Here is a 27,243-nt window from a genome sequence, read left to right on the forward strand (position 1 = left end):
TTTTGTGTTTACCTCATAGTTAAAGTTGTTGCACGTCCGCCAGTTCCTGCCTCAAAATGAGCGAGTTTGAGCCACTTGTACATCCCGGAAGTGTTCAGGAAAAGCAAAAAAGCAGAGAAGAAACTCGACACAGAGGAACATTAACACCTCACTGCCCACTAGCGTTTCGGAAGTGTTAATGCAGACCGACAGAGAGAGCGCGCAGAAGTATAAATGCACAGCCACGTGCATTGCCTGCGCCGTGGGTTACGCCGGTCACTTGAGGCAGAAGTATAAATCAGGCTTTAGCTGTGCAGTGTGTGTGCGCGGTAAACACAAGTTTGGGATCGCACAAGCCCGAATTTTTTTTTTTGTAGTCCCCAAAATTTGTTCATTGTAGGCTTTGCTAAGCTAACTTTAAAAACCAAGGTCTCTTTGCATTGAACTTTGAGCATTTTGCATTCAGGGATGCTGTTTATGTTCACACAGCTACATTATTTACACATCAACTAAAGTTTAAAATATGATATCGTAGTGGACCACCTCTTTAAAAATTCTAATGCTATGTTCTTACCAGACGTGGAACGTGCGGAAAAATCGCGCTATTAGTGCGTAAATAGCCGCGTGATTATTTGAGTTTACTTGCTTCATTCACGCGTCAAACTCCGCTTCATTCGCGCATCAAATCCTCTTCATTTGCGCATCAAATTCACTTTAGAACAGACGCGGATTCGCGTGATGGGCAGGGCTTCTGTCTGCCCGGTGACTGTAGCTTCGTTGCTAAATGGCTAACATGGATTTTATGAAGAAAATAACAGTGTTTATGTACTTTATGAAGGCTGAAAAACAGCGTCGATACATTTAGGACCGTGTCTGAGTCCACTACATCCTTTCAGAGGTGCATCCAGCTCTGTGAGCTCATAAACTCCTCCAGAAACTGAACCTGGATGACTGAGCCAAGCCCAGTTTGATGACTTGTTGTCGGTGTTGCCTGGTGGATTTCCCCCGGGACACCATCAACAGGTTCTACGTCATAATCACGCCCCCACACGAGCAAGCTTCTGATTGGTTAACGCGGTGCGAATGTCCGCTGAAGTTTAGATTTTCGAACTTGAGAGATTCGCGCGAAACGCTTGTTAAGCGCGTCAAACGCGAAAACGCTCAATTCGCACCACGCCAATCGCGTCATTCACGCCATGCCATTCGCGCGTATCGCGCCGTAGGATGTCTATTTGCGCGTTTGCATTGACTTAACATGTAAATCACTCGCGCTTGACGCGCGTTCCGCGTCTGGTGTGAACACAGCATAAGAAGGTCGAACAAATTGGTCTTAGACTGCACATATTAGTACAGAAAATGTACAATAGTACACCTTTTGAAGCGTTGAGGTACTAATATGTATCTTTAAGGTATCAATAGGGCACATTTTATTAATGGCTTTTTTTCAATGAACAAACTCTTCAAAAAGCAAACAGACACTCCTCACGTACAAACCAATGAACTCATACCGTCTAGACTGTGGATGTGCAGAATTACACACTTTCACAGCCCTGTTTAATCAGGCTGGTTTAGTCTCGTTCATCATAAACTTTTCACATGATGCAGACGTCTCCACACACACACACACACTAGTTGCTGACCTGTTTTTTTCTGAATGAGCTCATGGTCGTGATGTCATCATAATCTAATAATGGCTGTCTCTGAACTGGTTTTGATGAACTGAACTGTGCTGGAAGGTTCATTTCATTCTGGACATCTGATCGTGCATGTATACAGTGAGTTCGTGACCTGAAGCTGTGTTTGTGTGTGTGCTTGTAGAGAGTGTTGTCCAGGACTTTGCTGTTCTGACCTGCGTCCTCTCAGTCCATCCAGAGACAGCAGATGCAGCGGAGGAGTCAAACTACGCATTAAAAACAGGTATGGCTATACATCTCTGTGTTTAAGCATGAGTACATACACACGTACATATGTACATGCATACATACATACTGTACATAAATACATACTCTACATACATATACAAACAAAAGTGGTGCAATGGTATGAAAATTTTACCATATGAAAACAGCATCTGAAAACATAACTGATTAACAGTATTTGATAATACAGTATAATTTTTATTATAAATATTAGCTTTGATCATATATAAATAATACATGGTAATTATATTAAATAATATATTATTTTAATCAATTGTTTTAAACATGACTTTTTTATAATAAAAATAAATGTGTATTGTATTTATAAACAATATACAAAAATGGGTAACTATTTGATAATTATTATAGTTGTAAATTGTTAATAATTGTAATTTATATAATGTAATATATATATATATATATTATTCATATAGTGAAATACTATGTGCTGTCATCATTGCATAGAAAAAATAAATCAGTTATTAGAAATGAGTTATAATATTATGTACTTCTTTCCGTTAAACAGAAATTGGGAAAAAAATAAACGGGGGCTAATAATTCTGATTATATAGTTTATTTTAAAGAAACAAATGTTTTTATGTGATCCTCGCGTTTTTTTTTTAATATTAGACATTAGTTAGAAACTAGAAAATCACATTTTTGTTTTTATTAAGTTTAGATTTTAATTTAAAGCTTTCATTCATTTGCCCTTTTAGATATTTATTTTATTTCAAAACATTAATTTATTACATTAACTTTATAAAGTAAAATGTTAATATAAATAAATATAATATAATATAAATATTTATTTTAAAATAAAATAGTTTAGATAAAAATTCTTTAAATAAAATATTTGTGTATTTGGTTATTTTAGTTTATATCATAACATCTAACTAGTTACTTGCTAAAATAACATTATAAATAAGTGTAAAATAAAATATAATAAATATTTAATACAAATTTTTATAATTTTAATATTTATTTTATTTTTACTTTTATTTATTTGTGCTTCCAGTTATTTTCAGTTAGTTTTATAATTAGTAGTTATAATTTTTATTAGTTTGAAGTAATAACTTGCTGAAATAACATATTATAAATATGTATATAATATAATATAATATAATATAATATAATATAATATAATATAATATAATATAATATAATATAATATAATAATCGATGCGGTGGCACAGTGGATAGTGCTGTCACCTCACAGCAAGCAGGTCGCTGGGGAAAAAAATGTATGAATATAATATAATATAATATAACATAACATAACATAACATAACATAACATAACATAACATAACATAACATAATTGATATAATATAATATAACATAACATAACATAATTGATATAATATAATATAATATAATATAAAATAACATAACATAACATAACATAACATAATTGATATAATATAATATAACATAACATAACATAATTGATATAATATAATATAATATAATATAAAATAACATAACATAACATAACATAATATAACATAACATAATTGATATAATATAATATAATATAATATAACATAATATAAATATTTATTTTTTAAAAAGTTTAGACTTAATATTAAATCTTAAACTTTGAGCTTTTAGTTGTTTCTATTTTATAACATTAATTTAAACTGTAGAAACTTGCTGAAATAAAATATTAATATAAATATTTACATAATATATTAAACATTTATTTTACATATTTGATTTTATTTCAGGTGATAGCATCCTTTATCTGTACAGTTATTTTTGTAGCATTCTGAAAGAAACTATTGCAGTTGTTTAATAATAGTTTACATTATTAAAATTAATCAAATTTAAGTATAGTTTAAATAAGATTGAATAAAAGAGTGAATAAAAAAAAGTGAAATAATATAATATAAAATAATATAATATAATATAATATAATATAATATAATATACACAATTACTTCACATAAAAATTGTTTGAGTTTTTATTTTTACTATATTATCTCTTATCATTAATCAAAGGTGCTTTTCAGGAAACAGCTTTTATTTTTCATCTTGAGTGGGAAACAGGAAATGAATGTGCCTGTGACAGGAAGAGGAAGTACTGAAGTAGATTTGGCTTTATTGGTCATGTTAGGGGTGACTCTCAGTGCATCCCGTCTCCATTTACACTAAATCCACTATTACTGACTTGTTTACAGGCTGTTTAAGGGGATTTTCGGAGAAAGGCAAGATTATGCTGTTGTCTCACATGCCAAAATGTACTTTATCCTTTTTATCCCTGGTTGCTCTTTTTCTTTTCCTCTCTGTTCTGTGTAAATAAAACTGGAGTGCTGTGTACAGACGCTGTAAATAGCAAGATGACCCCGTCTCAAATAGCACTTTCAACCCAATAAGGCTGTGATGGAAAGGTCACATGACGTCCAGGAGCTTGGTTTCTTTTTTGGGGACGTAAAATGTCAAATTTCAAAAAAGGAACTGGTGGCATGTCTGTGTTTTGTTGAATTCTGTGTGGTTTTTTACAGTATGTGAAAAGAAATTAGTAAGAAAACATTGAATTAATAAAATCTGACAATTTAAGATGTTACAGGTTGTTTCAATAAGGGTGTCACGATCCTCCAAATCCTTGATTCCATTACATTTTCGATTCTAAAGGCACGATTCGATTCGATTTTCGATTATGAATAATTAATTAATGACCAATTAATTATTTGTAGCCTACCGTTTAAACTACCTGACCTGCATGGTCTTTGTTTTACCCATAAACAAATCATACAGTAAATGAATAAAGGAAAGATACACACATAATTACCACCTGTCAATCACTTTTTCTGCGGGACTCGTGAATAGGCAATGATCTGTGTCGTTATAATGGCGTTGGTAAAAAAAGACGCACAACCAACAGGAACCAGCCAACAGTATCTGAGGTGTTCGCTAAAATGACAGAGTACAATGAAAGATTGAAGCAGTCCTCTGACTGCCTGGACCTGCTGTCTCGAGCGCATGGCTGTGTGTGCGTCTGTGTCTATGTGGTCACGTGATGTACATTTTCAGAGGTAGAGAGGAAGGAGAGCTGCTCAGAAATTCTACACGCCACTGTGGATGTCAAATCGTTGTCGTTCTAAAATGCCATTTAAAAACAAAGACAGTGTAAACAGGGCCTGAATGTGTACTTTTCGCGAGCTGATTTGCAACGGGGGCGGGCGGAGGATCGCGATGCCGGTGTTGTCTATCGGACGAACCGTACGTAATCCATACATAGCAGAGCTTGCAAAACTGTGTTTTTTTTTGACAACACAAACGTTGTCAACATAACTCACTGGAAATCCAAAATGCTTACACACCGGTGACTTCATTGAAAGAGGAGAGGGTTTAAGTTCTGTCGACGGGTCTCCTGCTGCTGCAGTTTAACAAGCACTTCAACAAGCCTGTTTTTTTCCCGCTTGGCAAGCCAAGCTGACGTGACATGGGGGCGGGGCAGCATCGACGATTCTATTTTTTGATTCAATAATCGAAATTGAGCATAAATTTCGATCGATTTCGATTAAAAATCGAAATCGTGACACTCCTATGTTTCAAATAGGATTAGAATGATTTGTGAAGGATCGTGTGAAACGGAAGATAGAGTAAGTAGTGATAGAGTAATGATCAGTGTTCATACACAGTTGTACTACTAAAATTCCATGACTTTTTTATTATTTTTCCAAGACTTTTAAGTAAATTTTCATGACCTAATGTTTCATGCAATGTCTACATATGTGTGGTAAAAGAAAAACAATAAGGTGTTCAAATTAGGGGTGGGTCATTATTGGCGTTAATGCAAGACATTTATCGGGTGATAAAAAAAAATGATCGCCGTTAATCTATTCTCAAAGTTGGGTTGGGAGCTGGGTCTATTCTACGCAAACTATGATGACTTTCACCTTGATATTTCAGCGCGGATGTATACCTGACCAGTGAGCTGTCTGACAAACAAGTGCCCTTCTGAATCAAATCAGCAGGATGCCTGACTTTAACTGCAGTTCGGCAGTTTCACTTTAACTCATGAACAGTTCATTCATGCCTTCGAGACAAACCGTGGTATTAGACGCAAATAAGGAATAAGGACTGGTGAGAATGTTATGGAATTTAATAACACACGCCAAATGGAAAGAAAAAAAACTTCTGCATTTCACGATGTGTGTGTGTGTGTGCGGTCCTTTACCGACAGCTGCATATATGTGGATATTGTCGGAAAATTCCGAAAGTGAAAAAAAGTCCCAACTGATCCAGCCAAGGTTCGAACCAGCGACCTTCTTGCTGTGAGGCGATTGTGCTACCCACTGCGCCACTGTGACGCCAAATTTATATTTATATCCATGTAAGAACATTTAGATAATGCCTACACTGCACTAATTATGTGAGAGTGTGATCGGCCAAGGACAGAATAGGAGTCAAGACAACTAATATTCAAGTCTAAAAATATCCAGGAGTTTTCCAAAACGTTGTGGGCTTTTCTGTTTTTCTAAAACTTTTGCAGACCTGGAAAAGGCCATGTTAAAATTCCCTGACTTTTCCAGATTTTCCACGACCGTATGAACCCTGAATGATGCTGGAAATTCAGCGTGGCGTCAAATAAATAACAATTTATTTTGAAGTATAATTGCATAGAAAACAGCTGTTTATGTTGTTATAATTTTTACAATTCTTTACTGTGTTTATATTAGCACCAGAGACACAAAAACATTTAAGAAAAAACGTATCCACCACAAACATTTGAAAGCTAGTTTATATGTAAACATTTTATTATAATGTAGAAAAAAAATTTAAAATAGCTTTTTGCGTTAAGCAGACTGGAGTAATGATGCTGAAAATTCTGTTTTGCATCACAAGAAAATACTATATTTAATTAAAGTACAATAAAAACCAGATATTTTTTTTTTACAATTTTACTGTATTTTATAAATAAATCAATGCGGTGAGCATCAGAGAGACCAAAACACAACAAACTTCTAAAAGCTCATTTACATGTAAACATTTATTATAATGTACAAAAAAGAATATTTGTTTTTATTTTATATATAAATTAAAATCGAAACCAGATATTTTAAATCTATTATTTTACCATATTTCCTTCTAGAATCAGACACAAAAAGCACTTAAAAGGAAACAATTCCACCACAAACTTTTGAAAGGTAGTGTATATGTATACATTTCATTATTTCAAATGTACAAAAAAAAGTGTTTTTTTATATATATATTTTAATTTAAATTCAGTAGTTTGCAACACAAAAAAAATTAACAAACTACAATAAATCCAGATATTTTAAATTGTAATTTAAATTTGACTGTATTTTATAATCAAATCAATGCAGTATCGGTGAGCATCAGAGACATCAAAACATTTAAAAATAAACTTTTCCACCACAAATATGTGAAAGCTAGTTTATAAAGTTGAAGTCAGAAATATTAGCGCCAACCAATTTTTCCCCTCTTCTCATATAAACCAAAGTCTTAATGTGATTCCATGTTTTGTTGCCACATTCAATTCTCTTGACAAGCTTTAAAAAAATGACCCAAGACTGTTTTAGATGTGTTCAACTTACCTTTGGTGTCTGAATATGTGGTTGGAGACATCGTAAAGCAAGACCTAAAAGTACAAATATACAGTTGAGGTCAGAAATATTAGAATTATTATTATAGTATTATAAATAAATTGGGGGGAAAATATAAAGATAAATATTCTTCCCCCAATTTCTGTTTAAAGGAAACATTTTTCAACACATTTCTAAATATAAGTATCTCTAAAAACTGATTTATTTTGTCTTTGCCAATGTGACAGTATATAACATTTTACTGGATATTTGTCAAGATACTAGTATTCAGCTTAAAGTGAAAATTAAAGAGCCCCTATTAAGGGTTTTTTGAAAATGACCTTCCATGTAGTGTGTAACACAGCTCAAAGTGAAGTGAAACATCCAGCTAAGGCTTAAATCTGAAATTGCACTGTGTTTAAAACTATTGATTCATTTATAAAAGAGTCGACTCACAGTGCTTCAAATGAATCGTTTTGATAAAGAGTCTTTAGCCGTTTCTGCATGACATCAATACAAGACTTAAGCCCCGCCCCGTTGCTGCACGAGCAACCCTGGGAATTTGAACCCCCCCCCCCGCCCCACCACAAATACTGTGGCAAAGAAAAAGACAAACACTGTAGCAGATCCCGATTGAATCGAGTCATGAAGATGCTCTGCTCAGCTGGATATTACTGGAAGTGTGAGGGGAAAGTTAGTCTTATTTTCTCTACCCAAAGATGAAGCTGTGAGGAGTCAGTGGTTGAGGTTTATTTTTGCAAAAATACCTCAGCATTATAGCCCAGCCTTGTGCTGTTCGAGTGCTTCTGGAATCTACATGCTTACAACTGGGAATTTGTCGGCTGTTTGTTAAAGGAAGGATCAGAAAAGACTATTGATGCGTGGGACTTTGTCAGAGCTCGACAAAAACTTTACAGTACACAGTTCATGGACCAGTTTCTTCCTCCATTTCACAAGTGTAAATAAGTGCGATTAAAATGGTTGCCGCCTCGTTTTCTCTATACAGGGCTCGAAATTGCGACCATTTTGGTCGCATATGCGCCCGAAAATTAATCTATGCGACCTCATAATATATCTGGGAGCATTAGTGCGACTGCTGATAATGGTTGTAGTGCGACCTGTTTTGATTTTTTGTAAAAACGTGCTGAATCGCTCTTCCCTGCCGCTATATTGGTTCATATTAGCTGTCATTCACTCAAGGTATTCCGCTGTCAGATGACAGGGAAGGAGCTTTTATGACCACGGGAAATACAAACGGCTGAAGAGTAAAAACTTAAAGCACACAAGTTTGAAAACCCCACCTAAAGTTGAGGCGCAGATGAAAGCGATCATGACACGTCACGTGGTGAATAATGATCCACCAGCTGAGATCAATCGAGTACGCGCTTCTTGGAGAAGGTGCCCGAATCTCCATGTGTTGCATTCACTGCGTGTTCAGCGCAAACGTCCGCTAAAAGTCAGAAGAAGCTCGCCTTTACTAAGTTTACACTGAAACTGCGGCTCATAACAAAGACCGGATTTGCGCCGATGGTTAGCGCAATAATCTTGCGCTGCCTACTTATTAATTGGGTCGGCTGACTCGCCAGCTTTTCCACAAACACAGAAAAATGAAGATCAGCTCAGACTGAAATTGACACAAACTGAAACCAAAACTTTAAAAGAGTGATAGAAGTGAGACTTCACTTTCTTTCTTTTGTCTATTCTTTTTTAAGGTGTATATTTTTTTTTATTTATTTACTGATGACTGCTTTGCAGCTTTCATCATTGAACTGAATGATTTATTATAATCATTATATAATTATAATTTTGTTTGTTTTTTAGCAGAAATATTATTTATTAAATTGACATGTATATAAAAACAGCAGCACAAAATAAATATTTCTTACTGCAATGCTTCATTTTGGTTTGATGCAAACTATACAATTATTTTTCATAAAGTAACTGACATTTTATAGCAGATAACCTACATTCATGCACATTTAAGGCAGCATCATAATGAGAAATAGAATTCATTACTATTATTGTCATTTTCATCATCATTAATATTCTATAATTATTAGACATTCATTTTGGAATTATTGCACACAAATATCAATGTCTTCGCAGCATTAGTTAGATAGTTGTTTCTGGTTTTTGTTAGTCCTATTAATGTTGTTTTAAAATACAATAAATCCCTTAAAAAACAATTTGCAGCTGTGCTCATTCATTTTTGGTGGGTGCTCCTAAATTTTTTCTGGTGCTCCTAAAAAATTTTTGGTGCTCCTAAATATTTGAAGTTGGGAGCACCGGTGCTACCAAGTAAAAAAGTTAATTTCGAGCCCTGCTATAGCTTGCAAATAATGTATTTAATTGCGTTTTGTTACTTGTAACCACTTGTAGTGTATCTGGTCAACTCTTTATATTCTCATATCGCGGGGTGGGGGGTGTCGGGGGGAAATAACAAAACAGAAAGGTGACAGGAGATGGGTTTGAAATGCGGGAGACTCAGGAAAAACAGGAGTGTTGGCAGGTATGCTCACACATAAGCCATGCACTCTGTCTACTTCAACATTGTTGATAAGCTGTGGTGGGCATCTCACCCTGTCTCACACGAAACGCTGTTGACTAATTGCAACACACTGTACTCGGTCCAATCAGCCCAGGTTAGCTTCGCACTAAAGGCTGATTTATACTTCTGCGTCAAACGCCGGCGTATGCTACGGCGCTGACGCATAGCCCTTCGCCGTGGCCATCGCCGTCACTGACGTGCACCTCTCAAAAAAATGTAACTACACGTCGCAACGACGCGTAGCGCAAGCTCTGTGATTGGTCGGCTTGGTAGCGCTGACGAGTCTGGGCGGGACAGAGAGCCGCGCGAATGGCGCGAGCGATTGTTTACAAGTGTGGAGTCCCGTGAAGGAGCTCCGGATAAAAAGTTTTGTTTTGTGTTTACCTCATAGTTAAAGTTGTTGCACGTCCGCCAGTTCCTGCCTCAAAATGAGCGAGTTTGAGCCACTTGTACATCCCGGAGGTGTTCAGGAAAAGCAAAAAAGCAGAGAAGAAACTCAACACAGAGGAACATTTACACCTCACTGCCAACTAGCGTTTCGGAAGTGTTAATGCAGACCGACAGAGAAGAAGTATAAATGCACAGCCACGCGCGTTGCCTGCGCCGTGGGTTACGCCGGTCACTTGACGCAGAAGTATAAACCAGGCTTAAGGAGGGGTTTTGGGAACAAATGAATCACTGAACGATTCATATGGGAGTAGTTGGGATAATTAGGTAAAAATAAGTGCATAATATAAGACAATGAAAGTGTTTTTTGACCGTGCACGCATATCAGCCTGTTGTTGGAGACCCCAAAACTAAAATATGACTCTTTTTAATGTATAATAGGGTCTCTTTAAAACTTTACTAGGTTAATTAGGCAAGTTAGGGTAATTAGGCAAGTCATTGTGTAACTGGTTTGTTCTGTAGACCAGCGAAAATAATATTGCTTAAGGGGTCTAATGATATTGACCTTAAAATGATTTAACTGCTTTTGCTCTAGTCGAAATAAAACAAATAAGACTTTCTCCAGAAGAAAAAATATTATAGGAAATACTGTGAAAGAAATTTTTGCTTTGTTAAACATCATTTGACTTGATCGATTGAAGTTTTACATATAGTGATGTTTTGGAAGCATTTGAGCATATGCATATGAATGAACCAACACAAAGGCCCAGCAGTTAATAGCAGATGTGTATGGGCTATCATACAGTTGTTTACAGTAGGTATTCATGAAATGATTACAGGAAATGAGTCTAAAATGTCTCGGTATTTCAGCTTTTTCTTTCTGGCTCTCAATTTATTCGTAACGCTGAAACTGATTCTTCTTGTTGGATGTTAATAACACCTAGTTCACTGGCAGTTCATCTGTCATGTGTGTTTTTCATCCATGTTCCTGAATTGTGAACATTCCGATGTTATTCGCACACTCAGAGGTAGGATTTCCCATAATCCCCCAATGACACACATTAATAACATAAACCTGTCTCCTGGATAGCCTCAGTCTGATCTTGTTCACTCCAAGAGCTCTGTCTGTAGCGGTGGGTTTTATTAGTGAGATGTTACATTCCTTTTATTTTTTTAATAATTTAAATAAATGTCACTTTGTTGTTTATGTTTATATATATATATATATATATATATATATATATATATATATATATATATATATATATATATATATATATATATATATATATAAAATTTGCTTCAATTTAAGTTGTTTATCTTTTTAAATACCTTACACTTTTTCCCTAAAGCAGTAGGGATGTTATATGAGTTCACCTGACTCAGCGATAATAAGAGATAATTAAAATTAAATATTCAATAATAATAATAATAATAATAAGCAAATTATTAAAATATGCATAAACTAATTTAAAAAGGAAAGGGGGGAAAAATCTAATACTTTTTTTTTAACCAAACAACTTTCTCTTCAGTCAAAAAAAATCTCTTCACACTTTCGATATGAAAACACTGATGCACTCGGAGCAAGCAGAGCTGCAAATAATCTTGTCCGCGTGGTTTAGTATATTAGTAGTTGTTGTTTTTTTTTGCATATAGACATCTGTGACAGTGTTTTTCACTGTGCTGATGGTTTATGTGCATCATATTCATTGTTCTGTTAGTGTAGGTAAAGTGTATTTATACTTCTGCGTCAAGCGCATGCATATGCTCCGGTGCAGCCTGCGCATGGTCGCATAGCCCTTGCAGATGCTGACGCAAACCTCTCAAAAATGTGTGTAACGTGTTTTTTTTGTTTTTTTTTTTGTCTTAAAATGTAAGCAATTTTATGTAAAACATCCCATATTGTAAATAAGTTGTCATTCAAGAACTCAATTTTGACAAAAATGTCAGATAGAATCTTATAATTCTAAAGTGACGATATGATAAAAAACAACGATAATATTAGGCCTATGTGTAGCTCTACTGTTGCTAAAAATGCTAAATTTTGTACAGTCATTATGGTGGACTTGAACAGACTCTCAATATGTCCTGTTTGTTATTTCACAGTAAAATGATGACATCAGAATACAACTATTCATAATTATGTAATTATGTAAGTTGATTTAGTATGCTTGTCATGTGATTGTCAGCATTATTAGACCTTTTTTTTTTTACTGATAAAATTTGTCATGATCAGACATTTGTCATTATTAGATTTCCTCTTGCATTATATTCAACATAAGCTAGCGTAGTTATACTGACACTGTTAAATGTTTATTTTCATGCACAACACTGTGTTAGCTATGAAAAAAAAAAACATCAAATGCTTGTCGTAATCATAACTGTAAAATGCGATATGATCATTTAAATGATGTGCGGCCAGTTTCATTTTCACTTCCGAGTGCAGCTCATGGCTGCTGTCACTAGCTATGTTTCTATCCAAAAATGCAAATAAACTTTATGCGCAAAACTGGATTATCGCATAAAAGTTGTGCGAATGAAGCATCGTTTCCATCCAACGAGTCAAATCGAACAAAATCGTCACTTCCTGATTAACTGGCGCAAATATCAACAGTAAAAACTGCATTTGCTGCAGTAGGAGAAGCTGCATCAATCTTTTCTAAATGAATGCGCCTCGAAAGACAATCCTGACGAGCAGTGAGTGCGCAGTGGCGTTTGAAGGTGTCAGACGCGGAGCACAGGCGCTCTGATTCTGGAGGTCATTAATAATATAAAAACAATAATACTGAAATGGTAAGGTGTTTTATAATGACCAAAACAACATTTCAGATGTTTTATAATGTGCTCAGCCTGACGTTTTATCCATTCACACACATTTTAAGTATCACATGATCTCTTTTAACAAAATCACATGACCTTTTTTAATGCGCATGCTGGAGTTTGTGCGGTAAAAGTGTTTCCATTGCAGTTTATGCGCATCTTTTCTTATCGAATAAAAAGTTTATCCTACCCAGTTAGGCGCATAAGTTTTTTATGCGCATTTTCAAAATTTATGCGCATCATGGCGTTTCCATCAACAGTTTTTTTATGCGCACATGCAAAATGCGCATAAAATAGGTGGATAGAAACATAGCTACTATGATAAAACAAACACATGCAAAACATTCTTTCAGCGCGGCTCTCAAACGATCGCTCTGTGCAACAAACCGAGCGTTATATACAACTTTATTACTTGTTATTCGCAGCCTATGCAGGTTCTGTTGCGCGTTCTCTCCAGTAAACAAACAGCCTCGCGGTCAGCTCACGTGTGATTGCACGGCCGCGAATTCATCATTACATGAAGACAGAAATGACATTTCTGAGTGAATTATACCTTATAAATATATTGTGACACTTTTAACGGCATTTGAAAGTGTTTATGTTCCTGTGAGGACCTGTGCGACAGTCTTTAAACCTCTCTCCTGACCTTGAAAATTTAATTGGCTGAATCATAGAAAAGCTAAATTAAGATCGTGTGTAGGGTCAAATCGAGATTGTGATCTTTTTTCGATTAATCGTGCAGCCCTACATCCATCTGTTAATATTACTCACAGTTTTCAATAATTGCACTTATACCTATAACCTGTACTTGATGCTATTGCACACTTGGTTAGACCTAAACTGCTGTCATTGCCTTGTACATCTACATGTGTAATGAACAATAAACAATAAAGCTGAATCTAATCTAATCTAATCTATATATATATATATATATATATATATATATATATATATATATATATATATATATATATATATGAATCTAATCTAATCTATATTATATATATATATATTAGATTAGATTCATATATATATATATATATATATATATATATATATATATATATATATATATATATATATATATATATATATATATATATATATATATATATGAATCTAATCTAATCTATATTATATATATATATATTAGATTAGATTCATATATATATATATATATATATATATATATATATATATATGAATCTAATCTATATTATATATATATATTACATTAGGTTCATATATATATATATATATATATATATATATATATATATATATATATATGAATCTAATCTAATCTATATTATATATATATATATATATATATATATATATATATATATATATATATATATATATATATATATATATATATAGCTTCACATTGCACAGCTCTATTTTTAATTATTTCTTATGTAAAGCATCCATTGTGATGCAACCCACACTATCTATAAAAAAAACACACAGTCACTCCAGACACACAGATTTAGCATCCACATCTCAGAGTTCACCATTCAGACACCCCCGTCCCGTCTAATCCAATTCTCCAATTTCAGTTTCCTCTCAGATCAAACAGATTATTGTAGTGGGTGAGATAAGGTTTCAGCAGCGGGACACACCCTCTGCAGTCTGGCCCAGCCGAAGAGGCGACGGCAGGGCCCGAGAGAGAGACCCGTTTGGGATTTTTTTTTTTTTGTGGGTCAGACCTTTGGATTTCCTGAGAGTCGGGTTACGTGGTGTGAACATTTCTCCTGGGAACGATGGGATGCTGTTATTGTTCTCTGGTGTCATTACTCTGTGATGAATCTGAGCAATATGTCAACACCACGCTCGCGTCCACTGGATTTCATTAGTTTCTTTCTTCTGTCCAACACAATAAAAGATGCTTTGAAGAAAGTTGGTAGCCATTGGCATCCATAGTAGGAAAAGAAAAAATGTATGGAAGTCAAGCATTCTTCAAAACATCTTCTATTGTAGTCAGCAAAAAAGAAACAGTGGAGTGACTACAGTAAATAACCAAATGACTACATTTACTTACAACAACGATAGAAGTTAGTGTTGTGTCGATACTGGAATTTGATACCAATCAGTACTGAAATTTTAAAAATGTCCATTTCCCGCTACTATTCGAGCACGTTCCTAAACATCACTGATTTGCCATTGTGTTCCCTTGCTAAACAGAAATGATTGTGATTGGCCTTGAAGGTCATCGGTTCACTGAACTCACCGCTGTTTACTGCGTGTAACCACAGATACATCGACACTGGAGTGTTTTAAAGCTGCAAAGTTCAGCTGGTCTGTTTATAAGCTGACATTCGAGCAATCCGCTGATAAATTGACTGATCTTCACAGAATATACATAGCTTACTTACCATGAGTTGCTGACATACCACATTTAATTTGTAGTTAGTTTGAAAATTGCTCAGATTTCATTTTTGAGCCGCTGTTATGTTTTTGTTTCGTTTAAAACGCATTAAATGTATGGTTGTCTATAACAGGGGTTCCCAAACTTTTCAGCCTGCGACTCCCAAAATAACATTGTCAGTGACTCGCGACCCCCGATATCTTCTTGAATTTTTTTTATGCATGTCAGTGCTGTAAATGGGCCAGAAATTTTAACCTGGTGGTATAAATTCAATCTGCTGCATCTGAAGCTATTGCTGTGTCTTTAATGAAATGTAATTACCCCAGGGGTCGCAATCCAGTAGAACTAGTGACTATAAGCTACTATATAATATATAGTAAATATTTATAGTATATAGTATCTATAAATGACAATTTTTTAATTGCTAAAATATGGTATTTCGTATGGTTTAATAAAAATAAATAGATTGGTTGTGTAATAAAGGTCATGTTTGTTGTACATTGTTGCTAGTTCTCATACTCAAGCTGTGAAGGAACATGTTTAAGGGTTAAATACAACAACTTTTATGATGCTGAAGCAACTTTAGTTTTTGTTTTTTGTTTGTAAAAATAATATTCAGCTGGTTTTTCACCTTGCTATCTATTTTTTGTGCAGCTGGTCTGACTTAAACAAAAAGTCATTTTTAAACACTAAGTCTATCTTTTTATTTGTGAGAATGCAATCTAATTAAAAATGAAAAGCTGATCAGTATTGTATTTTCCATGCAACACTGAAGAGTCGTTATAAGGGCATTAATGGGAGCATTAGAAAATGTCCTTTGGAAAAGTAACTCAAAAATTACTTTTAACAGTAACTGCGCCGAAAGCGGTAAGAGCATCCAAGGTCTCTCTGGCCGCCCAGATGACAACGCTGTCTGCCTTCAGCTCCGACGGTGAGAGCGTCAAAATTCGCTACGTTGATCTCGTATTTAAAGGGCCCGTTGCAGCATATCAGTTACATTCCTGCATAAAACATGCTTCTAGTGTGAAAATGTTGTGCATTTCATATCAAATTCATTTAACAATGGAAGGTCGAGTTGCATGTGGTCTCTGTTTGCTCCACTTAATTATCCAGTGTGTCCATATGTCTGAATTATCCTGATACAGCAAAACTGTTTTGTACTGTCGCGTGAGATTCCCGCTTTTTTAAATATAAATATATAAACAATTAATGCACATCAGTAACTCGCCAGTAACTTTTTTATTGCATGTTCCTGTAAGAAAACATTGTAAATAATTGAAAATCTGCCAACCGCAATAATCAAACCTTGGGGAACAACTGTGGTCGGAACCAAAGTTCACAGGTCTGTGTTCTCTGAACTCCTCTCAAGTGGTGGACTTCTTCATTCTGATTGTTTGCTGACGAACCGCGTCATAGCTCATTACCATAAAACTGACTTAATTTCAACTCTTCTTGATGCCCACACTGGTGCAGACGTGCCGCGTTGTTCCTCACCGCCGGCTCTCATTGAAAATAAATTACCTCCGGCTACTATGACGCTCTCGCCGCTTTCGGTGTGAGCGTACGGTAATGCATTACTTTTTGGTGTAAGTAATCGATAAAGTGATTATCTTACTTTTTGAATGAAGTAACTAGTAACTGTAACTAGTAACTATTTTTCAGTAACCAGCACAACTCTGTTTGTTAGTGTGAAGTGGTCAAATTAAAATCAAATCAAATCACTTTTATCTTTATATTCCGCATGACATTTACATTTAGCAGAAGCTTTTATCCAAAGCGACTTACGAATGAAGACAAGGAAGCAATTTACACAACTATAAGAGCAACAATGAATAAGTGCTATAGGCAAGTTTCAGGTCTGTAAAGTCTAAGAAGGAAAGTATTAGTACTTTTTTTTTAAATTTTTTTTTTGAGTACAGTTAGTGGTATATCCAGAGAGGCAATTGCAGATTAGGAAGTGAAGTGGAGACTAAATAGTTGAGTTTTTAGTCGTTTCTTGAAAACAGCGAGTGACTCTGCCGTTCTGATGCAGTTAGGGAGTTCATTCCACCAACTGGGCAGATTGAACGTGAGCGTTCGGGAAAGTGATTTCTTCCCTCTTTGGGATGGAACCACGAGGCGACGTTCATTCACAGAACGCAAGTTTCTGGAGGGCACATAGATCTGCAGAAGTGAGTGCAGATAAGAAGAAGCAAAGCCAGAAGTCGCTTTGTAAGCAAACATCAGAGCTTTGAATTTGATGCGAGCAGCAACTGGCAGCCAGTGCAAACGAATGAGTAGCGGAGTGACACGTGCTCTTTTATGTTCATTAAAGACCACTCGTGCTGCTGCATTCTGGAGCAGTTGAAGAGGCTTGATAGAGTTAGCTGGAAGCCCCGCTAGTAGAGAGTTGCAGTAATCCAGTTTGGAGAGAACAAGAGCTTGAACAAGGAGTTGAGCTGCATGTTCAGATAAGAAGGGTCGGATCTTTCTGATGTTATAGAGTGCGAATCTGCACGATCGAGCAGTTCTAGAAATGTGGTCAGAGAAGTTTAGTTGGTCATCAATTGTTGCTCCAAGTTTTTTTTAACATTTTGGATGTTGTAATGGTTGCATGAATGCACGTGCAAAAAATACATCGGTTCTGTTACACCCCTGCAGGTCAGAAACACATGAAAGGGCAATTTTATTTGACTAAAAATGTAATTACTAAAAAGCCCTCGCCAAAAAGAAGAAAAAAAAATATCCAAAAAATAAAACAGAATTCAGCAAGTATAAAGAAACTGAAGCATCAGTAAAACGAATGTAACTCCTATATATCCTTATGCTGGTGGTTGGTGTGAAGGGATCTTTATCCTGCAGACAGGTGAGAAATACACCTGTAATATGGCCTGCAGGTCAGAAACACATGAAAGCATCCCCGCGACACACCCTTGCCGTGGCCTTCCTGTTCCCATGCTGCCCTCTGGCCACGGATGGGCTTGTTGACTAGTCTGGGATCACATTGACGAACAGAAAGGAAGATGCACACAAAGCTCAGTCTTTGTCTGATGTTGCGAACGCTGCTATCATGTGTTAACGTTCGCTCTCAGCTGCGAGTTGTATCACTCTCTTTTCCGACTCCAGGACTCTCTAATATATCCAAGCCTTTCCTCCCTATATCTCTGAAAATATGTTCGTCCCCAGTGCTGGCGAGGGCAGGATGTTTATTTAGGGTCTTATCGTGTCACTTTAATGATGCTTTAATTGCCCGTCTTAACGATTGTTGCGCGGACGGGCTTCGCATTTGACTCTTGGTTTTATCTGTGGAGGACAACATGGAGCTGCTCGGGGCCTTTTACCGCAAAAAGCTGCGGAGGAAGCAGAAAATGACTCTTGGACGGTCAGATGGGGCTCTTTGTAAGACTCCGTCAGAGACGAGCGTGAATGGTTTGGCCACTGGATTGATCTCCAGAGTGCTCAGACTTACTGGAAGGTAACATGCTGATTGTGTTGGGGATGATGGGTGAGGGATAGACTGGTAATCGGAGTGTTGTAGGTTTGATAGGGGACATTTAAGTTGAGTTATTGTGTTATTAATACGTTAAGATGAAATTGAGGGATACTTAAAGGTATAGTTCACCCAAAAATGTCCATTCTGTCATCATTTACACTTAAGTCATTTGAACAAAGATCATTTATTTAAAAATGAGCTGAAACAACACAATTCTTGAGCTTTTTTGGGACAGTTTAATTGTTTTGTGTTGAATCAACTTAAATTTGAAAAAAATAGTAAGCTAACATATTTCCTTTATGTTGTCCCAAAGCATATACATTTTTGCAGCATTTTTTACAGATTTAAACTTTTATGTTGAACACAAGAGAAGATATTTTGAAAAATGTTGAAAATTGTAACTATTGACTTCCATAGTAGGAAAAACAAATACTATGGAAGTCAATGGTTTGATTTTCAGCAGTGTTCAACAGAATATAGACACTTGTAAAGGTTTGAAATCACTTGAGGGAGAGTAAACGGTAAGTAAACCAAGATTTTTGGGGCGAAGACAGAACCAGTATATCTTGTTTTCCAGATATGCATTGTCCTTAAAGCATCTGTGAAAACTTCAAGCAGTGAAATTAAACTTTTATTTCTTTGATTTTGATTGATCACTGATTAATCATTTACCAGCTAGAGAAAAATGGCCTTGACGAGGGCCCTTAGAGTTGAGTATTAATATGTTGAGCTGAAATTAAGGGGTAGTTCACCCAAAAATGTCAATTCTGTCATCATTTATTCACCCGTTACACACACACACAAAAAAAGAAATTTGCTGTTTGTTCAAATGACTGATTTAAAATCAGCTGAAATAACACAATTCTGGAGATTTTTGGGGGACAACTTAATAGTTTTTTGTTTAATCAACTTAAATTTGCAAATACTAGTAAGTTAACTTAATTATTTCATGTAGTCCCAATGCAAATCAATTTTTACAGTGTACTTGATTTAAACTTGAATCTTAACCACAAGAGAAGATATTTAGAAAAATGTTGGAAATTGTAACCATTGACTTCCATGGTTTTGTTTTTTTTTTCCCTGAGTCAAAGGTCAAGTTTTCGGCATTCTTCAAAATATCTTTTTTAGTGTTCAACAGAATAAAGAAACTCATAAAAGGTTTGAAACCACTTGAGGAAGAGTAAATGGTAAGTAAACTTTAAATTTTGGGGGTGAACTATTCTTTAAGACAGATTTATTTCACTCGGGTCTTTAGGAAAATGTTCTGATGTTCTTTTTTTGTTGTTCATGCATGCAATGTTATGCATAATCCTTAAAGCATCTGTGTAAACTTCAAGCAGTGAAATTAAACTTTTATTTCTTTGATTTTGATTGATCATTTATTGATCATTTATCAGCAAGAGAAAAAATGGCATTGATGAGGACCCTTAATTGCTTTATAAACATGTTGTGTCAAATTAAGGCAAACTTAAAGAAATTATTAATTTAATGCAGATATTTTAGAAAATTCGCCTCACAGCAAAAAGGTCGCTGGTTCGAGCCTCGGCTGGGTCAGTTAGCATTTCTGTGTGGAGTTCGCATGTTCTGCATGGGTTGCGGTTGGAAGGGCATCCGCTGCATAAAAACGTGCTGGATATGTTGGTGGTTCATTCCGCAGTTGCGACCCCGGATTAATAAAGGGACTAAGCTGAAAAGAAAATGAATGAATTTTAGAAAATGTTGTTGTGTTTTGTTTTTTTTTCCTTTCGTTTTTTTTGCCTGCAATGTTGTTTTGTACCCCATTCTAATTTATACAGAAAAAAATTGTATAAACAAAAATTGCATTGCATTCCATTTTAATTTCAGATTTTTCTGTTTCCACTTGATTTGTTTTAATTCTTAGGATAGTCATATCTACATTTAAAGTTTACATAGTTGTAGATGGTCATCTACACATTTACATGTTATTGTTTTTTTATATATATAAATATTTAGTAAATTCCCAAGTATTTATGCATTTAGTAATATTTTGAATTTGATTCAATTTTGTACATTTTAATGATCTGAGTGCTTTGTCATTATTATAGTCATATTGATAAGTTGATTATTTTTATAGTACTAGTATTGTAGGATATTTATTAATATTTTGAATAAAAACTTACACTTATATTTTTGTATTATGTCAAGTTCTCTGTTTTTTGTATTTTTTAAATGACATTTTAGCTCAATTTTAAAGCTTTAACTTTATATGTGAATCAATATTTATATGTTAACCATCACATCATTGTAAAACTTTACAATAAGGGTCACATATAGTTAATGTTAGTTTTTATGTTACCATTTATTAACAGTACAACATTTACTAATGCATAAAATCCCACGCTGTGCTTGTTAACATTAATTAACTGTGAGCATTTTATTTTATTTTATTTTTTTGTTTAGCTATAGTTTTCCACCTAATATATATATATTTTTTTAAATAAAAAATTAAACATGTCAGTGTGATAGTGCACTGACATATGGTGCGGCAGCGCTCCAATTGTCCCGAGTTCGAATCCTGGCTCATAGACCTTTCCCAATCCTACCCCCCTCTCTCTTCCACTTCACTTCATGTCAAGTAATAGCAAAAACGCCAAAAATAAAAATTTTCAATATATATTCAAATGTATGCAAAACATGAATAAAATCATGCCAGTCACGCCATTTAGAGCCGCAATCTGCATATCATTAAACATTACAGCAAGTATTTAAAAAATGCAGCATAATTATCCTCCTCCCTGATTGAAGCGTCTGCGTTCCTGTGAATCTAGATAAGCATTTCTGGATCAGAGTTTCCTGTTTACCCTTCAAGCATCAGAAGGTGATCAAGGGTGTTTTCTGTCATCTGCAGTTCTTTTCCTTTACTTTCAGATCTTGTTGGAGTCATTATGACTGATCTTGTCCAAATCTGAAGGAGTTGGTCTTTTAAAGAAGGGTGTGTTAAAGCGGCTGGAAAGATACTTCAATGGGAGTTCATCATATAGGCCAGATGTTTCGCAGATGCAGCACTTGATCTCGGTCTCTGTAGAACAAGGTCAGAGTTTAAGAGAGTGGGTTGTTGAGGAAACAAGACTCCGGAGGAAGACACTTCATTTTTTGGGAGATGAGATCAGCCGTTTGTATCTGCAAAATTGCAGCTTCACCAACAGTGCAGAGTCGTTTGCTTATTTTAATATTTGCATTTTATAATATTAATAATGAGGCGGCCCGGTGGCTCAGTGGTTAGCACTGTCGCCTAACAGTAAAGGTCCGTGGTTTGAGTCCCAGCTGAACCATTCGGCATTTCTGTGTAGAGTTTGCATGTTCTTCCCGTGTTGGCGTGGGTTTCCTCTGGGTGCTCTGGTTTCATTTATTAGTAATAATTTTGAATAATGCTTTAAAATGATGGTCCATTAGTTAAATGTTATTTAATTATTTAACTACATATGAACAATCTTGTACGGCAGTGTTCCTCAACCACGTTCCTGGAGGACCACCAACACTGCATGTTTTGGATGTCTCCTTTGTCTGTTACACCCATTCCAGGTCTTTCAGTCTCTGCTAATGAGCTGATGATCTGAATCAGGTGTGTTTAATTAAGACGACATGGGAAATGTGCAGAGCTGGTGGTCCTTTAGGAACGTGGCTGAGAAACACTGTTGTACAGCATTTATTTATCATAGTCCAACATTTACTAATGCATTAGTAAAAGTCATGCTTGTTTACATTTACTCAAAAATGAAAATAATAATGACAGATTACTAGATAAATTGGATGTTTATCACAGAAGATGGAGAAATTATTTAGCAGTTTTGGAGAATGAATAAGGTCACTGTGGTGAGACGCACGGTAAAAGTACAATTATCTTATGTATTATTATTTTTATTGTATTTATGTAATTTCTATTTATTTATTTTTTATACTTATTAGGTTTTGCATGTGTGTTTTTTTTCTATTTATTGAGTTTATATTGTTTATCTCTATTTACTGGATTTATGATAGCAGCATCTAATTACAGCCACTGCCGCTGTTGGGGAGGGAAAAGGGGGTGTTAAAAGGAGGTAAAAATGTTAAAACTGATGGTACTGTTTAATTATTGAAGAAAAAAAAATTAAATCACAAAAAAAAAAAAATTTTGGTGCGTGTTCAAATTACCTACATAACTTGAGTTGAATCAACACAATTCTTGTGTTTTTGGGGGGACAACTTAATTGTTTTATGTTCAATCCACTTACATTTGTAACAGTTTAGCTAACTTAATCTATTTGTGTTGGGACAAAAAATGCTGGGTTCCGCCCGTCGATTTGTGCTGGAACAAGATGAAGGAATTAAGTTAGCTCATTAGTTTTTACAAATTTAAGTGGATTGAACATAAAACAATTAAGCTGTCCCAAAATCACCCCAAGAATGGTGTTGTTTTAAGCTTGTTTTAAATAAGTAGTTTGAACAAACAGCAACATCATTTTTGAGTGTAGTAGTAGTTGTAGTAGTGTTACAATATGTTATAAGTTGTGTTAGAATTAAATGCTTAAAATTAAGGTTTGCTGTGCTTGTTCAGCCCGATCTCATGAGGAAATGTAACTATTTTGCGTATTGTCATAAAAGTGGCTAATCTGTACAAATTTATGTGATTTCATTTGTATGAAGAGTTGCAATTACTTTTAAGAGGCGGCTTTGCCCAAACCCCACCCATAAAATTACCTCTCATTGGGGCATGAGCAAATCCTACTTTAAAATAGATATTTTGTATTGCTTTTGTGCAATTTTTTGTGAACTAGTGATTACATACCAACACAGTACATGGGACAATAACAACAACAACCAAAAACAAGCCATAATGTTAAAAAAAAAAATAATAATTAAAAAGATAAATACAAATATTACACTAACGATGTGCCACAATCTGCATATGTCAAAATAATTAAATAATTGATTCCCACATGCTCAGAAAAAAAACATGCTCTTTCCTTTCCTTAGTAAAAAGGATCTTTTCTGAATGTAAAAATCTTTTCCAACTCCATGAACCACTTATCAGATGTTGATGCTGCTTCAAACTTCTGCAAGTAGCAAACCATAGTTAAATGTTCGATTGAGATTGTACAAATTAATTTTAAAAAAATAACAAATTGCCATGAGTTTAACACTTATTATTATTATTATTATTATTATTATTATTATTATTATTAATATATGTAAATTTAAACAATATTATTTTGGTAATACTTAAAAATGTTCCATTAATGTATTTACTGACAAATATTTAACAAAACATTTAACATTAAGTTAAAAATGAAAATAAAGTTTATTTTTAGTTGATGTCAACTCATGATGCATTACTACTACTAATGATAATATTAATAAACAGTGTTGTTTACATTGCATGTTTACAAGCATGTGTTGTTTACATTGAAACCATTGTATCTCTATTTCGCTTTTTTATTTTACAATGACATATTACTACTTTGTATACTTCATTCAGTCATATATAATATTATTAGAAGTTGTAGTAAAAAAATCTCTTCTTAAGAAAACTTTACCTATACAATACTCCTATAATTGTATTTCTACAGGTGATGCCCAAAGTGGCAACACAATAGTAAAAGAGCAGCAGAGAGAGGAATGTGCTGCATTTGCCCAGTCAGCTGACTGAACATGATCTTTAGTCTCATTCTGGCTTTGTCTTTCTGGCCACTGAACTCACACCATCATTAAAGCCCTTAGTAGGTCACTTCAGTCAGCAGACTGATCGGGCACAGACTGGCATTGTGTGTGTGTGTGTGTGTGTGTGTGTGTGTGTGTGTGTGTGTGTGTGTGTGTGTGTGTGTGTGTGTGTCACAGACAGTCTGCTGATCGTTACATGAAAAACATTCATTATGTTCCACGCCGTATGAAACCAAAAATGTTTTTGTTTTAGACAATGCCGGCATTCTTGCCATGTTTCAAAAACACACTTCAGCTCCCTGCGCCAGAAATAAAACGGCAGCGAAAATAATCTACTTCAGCCTTCCCACAACTGTACTTCACATTCTCAGGAATTGATGTTTATAAATGTTTGTAACAGAATTGAAATTCTCAGTCCAAATATTGTCCGAGTTGAGATTGTCGGTGGGGTTAGATTAGGAAGTATCTATTTACTGCTGTTTACACTGCGAGATTCTGCTTATAATGCAGTGCCACATTCCTCAGGGATGTTTTGTTTTCTCTGTGGCCTTGACTACAACACACAATGCATGATTTATGTTTACATTAAACTACAGTCGCTTCATGCTTCACATTTTGCTTTGTACTTTTGTTTTTCATTTAACAATGACATAATATTAATCATTTCTGTTTCATATTTATTCATGTGAATGTTATGTTGTGTAGTGATTCTGATGTACATCACAAAAACTTTTGCCATATTCTGACCCAAAGCTCTAAAAAATAATAAAGTTTTAAATCACATTTTAGAGTTTGTAATAATATTAGACACTGTGACTTTGCACTAAACTACTTTAATCAAGTTTTTGTTTTGTATTTTTCTTTATTTCTTATTCTGGCCATGGCTACTACTGTTCAGTAGTTTAAACTAAAACAATACAGCTAACAATATTCTAACAACTATAATACAAATATAATTTAATGACTTACTAAAACTACTCCCCGCCCCCATTCCAGTAGGGGGCGATGCCTATACAGCTTGTGCTTCAGTTACTCCAGCAACAACAAACAAATTAACAATATCCAACGCACAAAAAAACACACCGGTCAACATTGGGATGTGAAAGTAATGACTAGTTCAGACTGTGTGATTTTGGCCCCGACTTTGGCTCGCCGACAGGTTTTGAGAAATCGCCGACAAATGCCTGAAATCACAGGCAAATCTGTGCTCCTGCATGTGAGTGACAATCACACAGTATGAACTTTCAAAGACGCGAACTGAGAGAATCGCCGATGAGTCGCCGATGCCTGTGAGATATTTGGCATGCTAAATATCTGGAGCTGTCGGCGATTCAAATCATGCCGTGTGAAATGAGTTTTGACTGAAAATAACATCAGCGATCGCCTACAGCCAATGAGAGAGCAGCATTCACTTGTGTGTGTGTGTGTGTGTGTGTGTGTGTGTGTGTGTGTGTGTGTGTGTGCGTGTGTGTATACCTGCTGCATACCAATCATGCAGTCTGAACTCTTTTACATCCCCCCTAAAACTGTTAATCTGGAGCTGTTTTGTTGTAAATAAAGTTGAAATGGTCAGTTTTTTTTTATTATTATTGTTATTATTTATTTTTTAATTATTTATTTATTAATAAGGATAAAATAAATAGCATACAGTAGAAAAAGCTGCAAATAAAATTTAAGTTTAGCCTATTTAAAGTTAATAGTTATTATAAACAAATTGAAAATTAACTTCAAGTCCCATTAACCTTTTCTTCACTGTATAGTTCAAACATTGATTAAAGAGCAGTGAATGAATCGTTACATTTTTCGTTTGATCACATTAAATAACAGAGGTGTCACTTTAAAAAATGCACAGATCCATAATAAAAGCATTACATTTTTTTCCAGACTTTTTATGCTCATTTAAGACAAAATTTGTTGCGTTTAAATGAAGACCTACCAAGATCGACATGCTTGGATATTATTATTATTATTATTATTATTATTAATTATTATTATATGTCTGTTGAAACACACACCCAAAACCCATCATGTGTACAGAATTCGTTATTGTAACAGCGCCCATTTATTACTATGGAGCACGTCTGACAGTCACGCACTGCTACATGAACTGACTGTTTTGAGGACTTTATAGGAAGTACAACGGCGCCTGTTACGGAAATGAAGGGAATCTTACTTCAAAGTGTTTTCTTGCCTAAATAAAAAAAAAGCACAAAACAAATTAAAATTTTAGAGCAAGGGGCGTCCCCTGGTGGTTAGGCGGTATGAGTTCCGTGTATGGAGAATCGGCTCTTTAATATTTAATGCCACCCTTCATAGAAAGATTAAAAATATGAGAGAAATACAGGGAAATCTCTCTACGGGATGATAGCTGGATATAATTGTAAATTACAGGTGAATCCAGGGAAAAACGGGAGGGTTGACAGGCATGGTTTACATAGAACAATAAATAAATAATGAGCGCATTCTCACATGAGCGCAAGATTCAACATGACTATGTTAATTTAAATTCAGCAACATATTTTTTTAAACCTAATTAA

General features: G+C 34.8%; 1 protein-coding gene and 1 long non-coding RNA gene across 7 annotated transcripts in view; one reads left to right on the plus strand and one right to left on the minus strand.

Moving 5' to 3' along the window:
* The window catches only part of LOC137488778 (uncharacterized), a 385,094-nt gene that overhangs the window by 342,930 nt on the left and 14,921 nt on the right, over nucleotides 1-27,243 (minus strand). Inside the window, exon 2 of the long non-coding RNA XR_012397096.1 lies at nucleotides 7,463-7,506. This is a non-coding gene — a long non-coding RNA (uncharacterized lncRNA). The remainder of the gene's footprint in view (nucleotides 1-7,462; nucleotides 7,507-27,243) is intronic.
* Nucleotides 1-27,243, plus strand: part of shroom3 (shroom family member 3) — a 150,774-nt gene that overhangs the window by 94,171 nt on the left and 29,360 nt on the right. For 5 of the 6 annotated variants that reach the window (XM_073934227.1, XM_073934228.1, XM_073934230.1 and 2 more), the window contains 1 exon segment: nucleotides 1,798-1,896. In XM_073934227.1, the coding sequence (XP_073790328.1) occupies nucleotides 1,798-1,896 (99 nt within the window). 6 annotated transcript variants of the gene reach the window in all.

The sequence above is a fragment of the Danio rerio genome, chromosome 21 (assembly GCF_049306965.1).
Source record: "Danio rerio strain Tuebingen ecotype United States chromosome 21, GRCz12tu, whole genome shotgun sequence".
Taxonomy (NCBI): domain Eukaryota; kingdom Metazoa; phylum Chordata; class Actinopteri; order Cypriniformes; family Danionidae; genus Danio; species Danio rerio.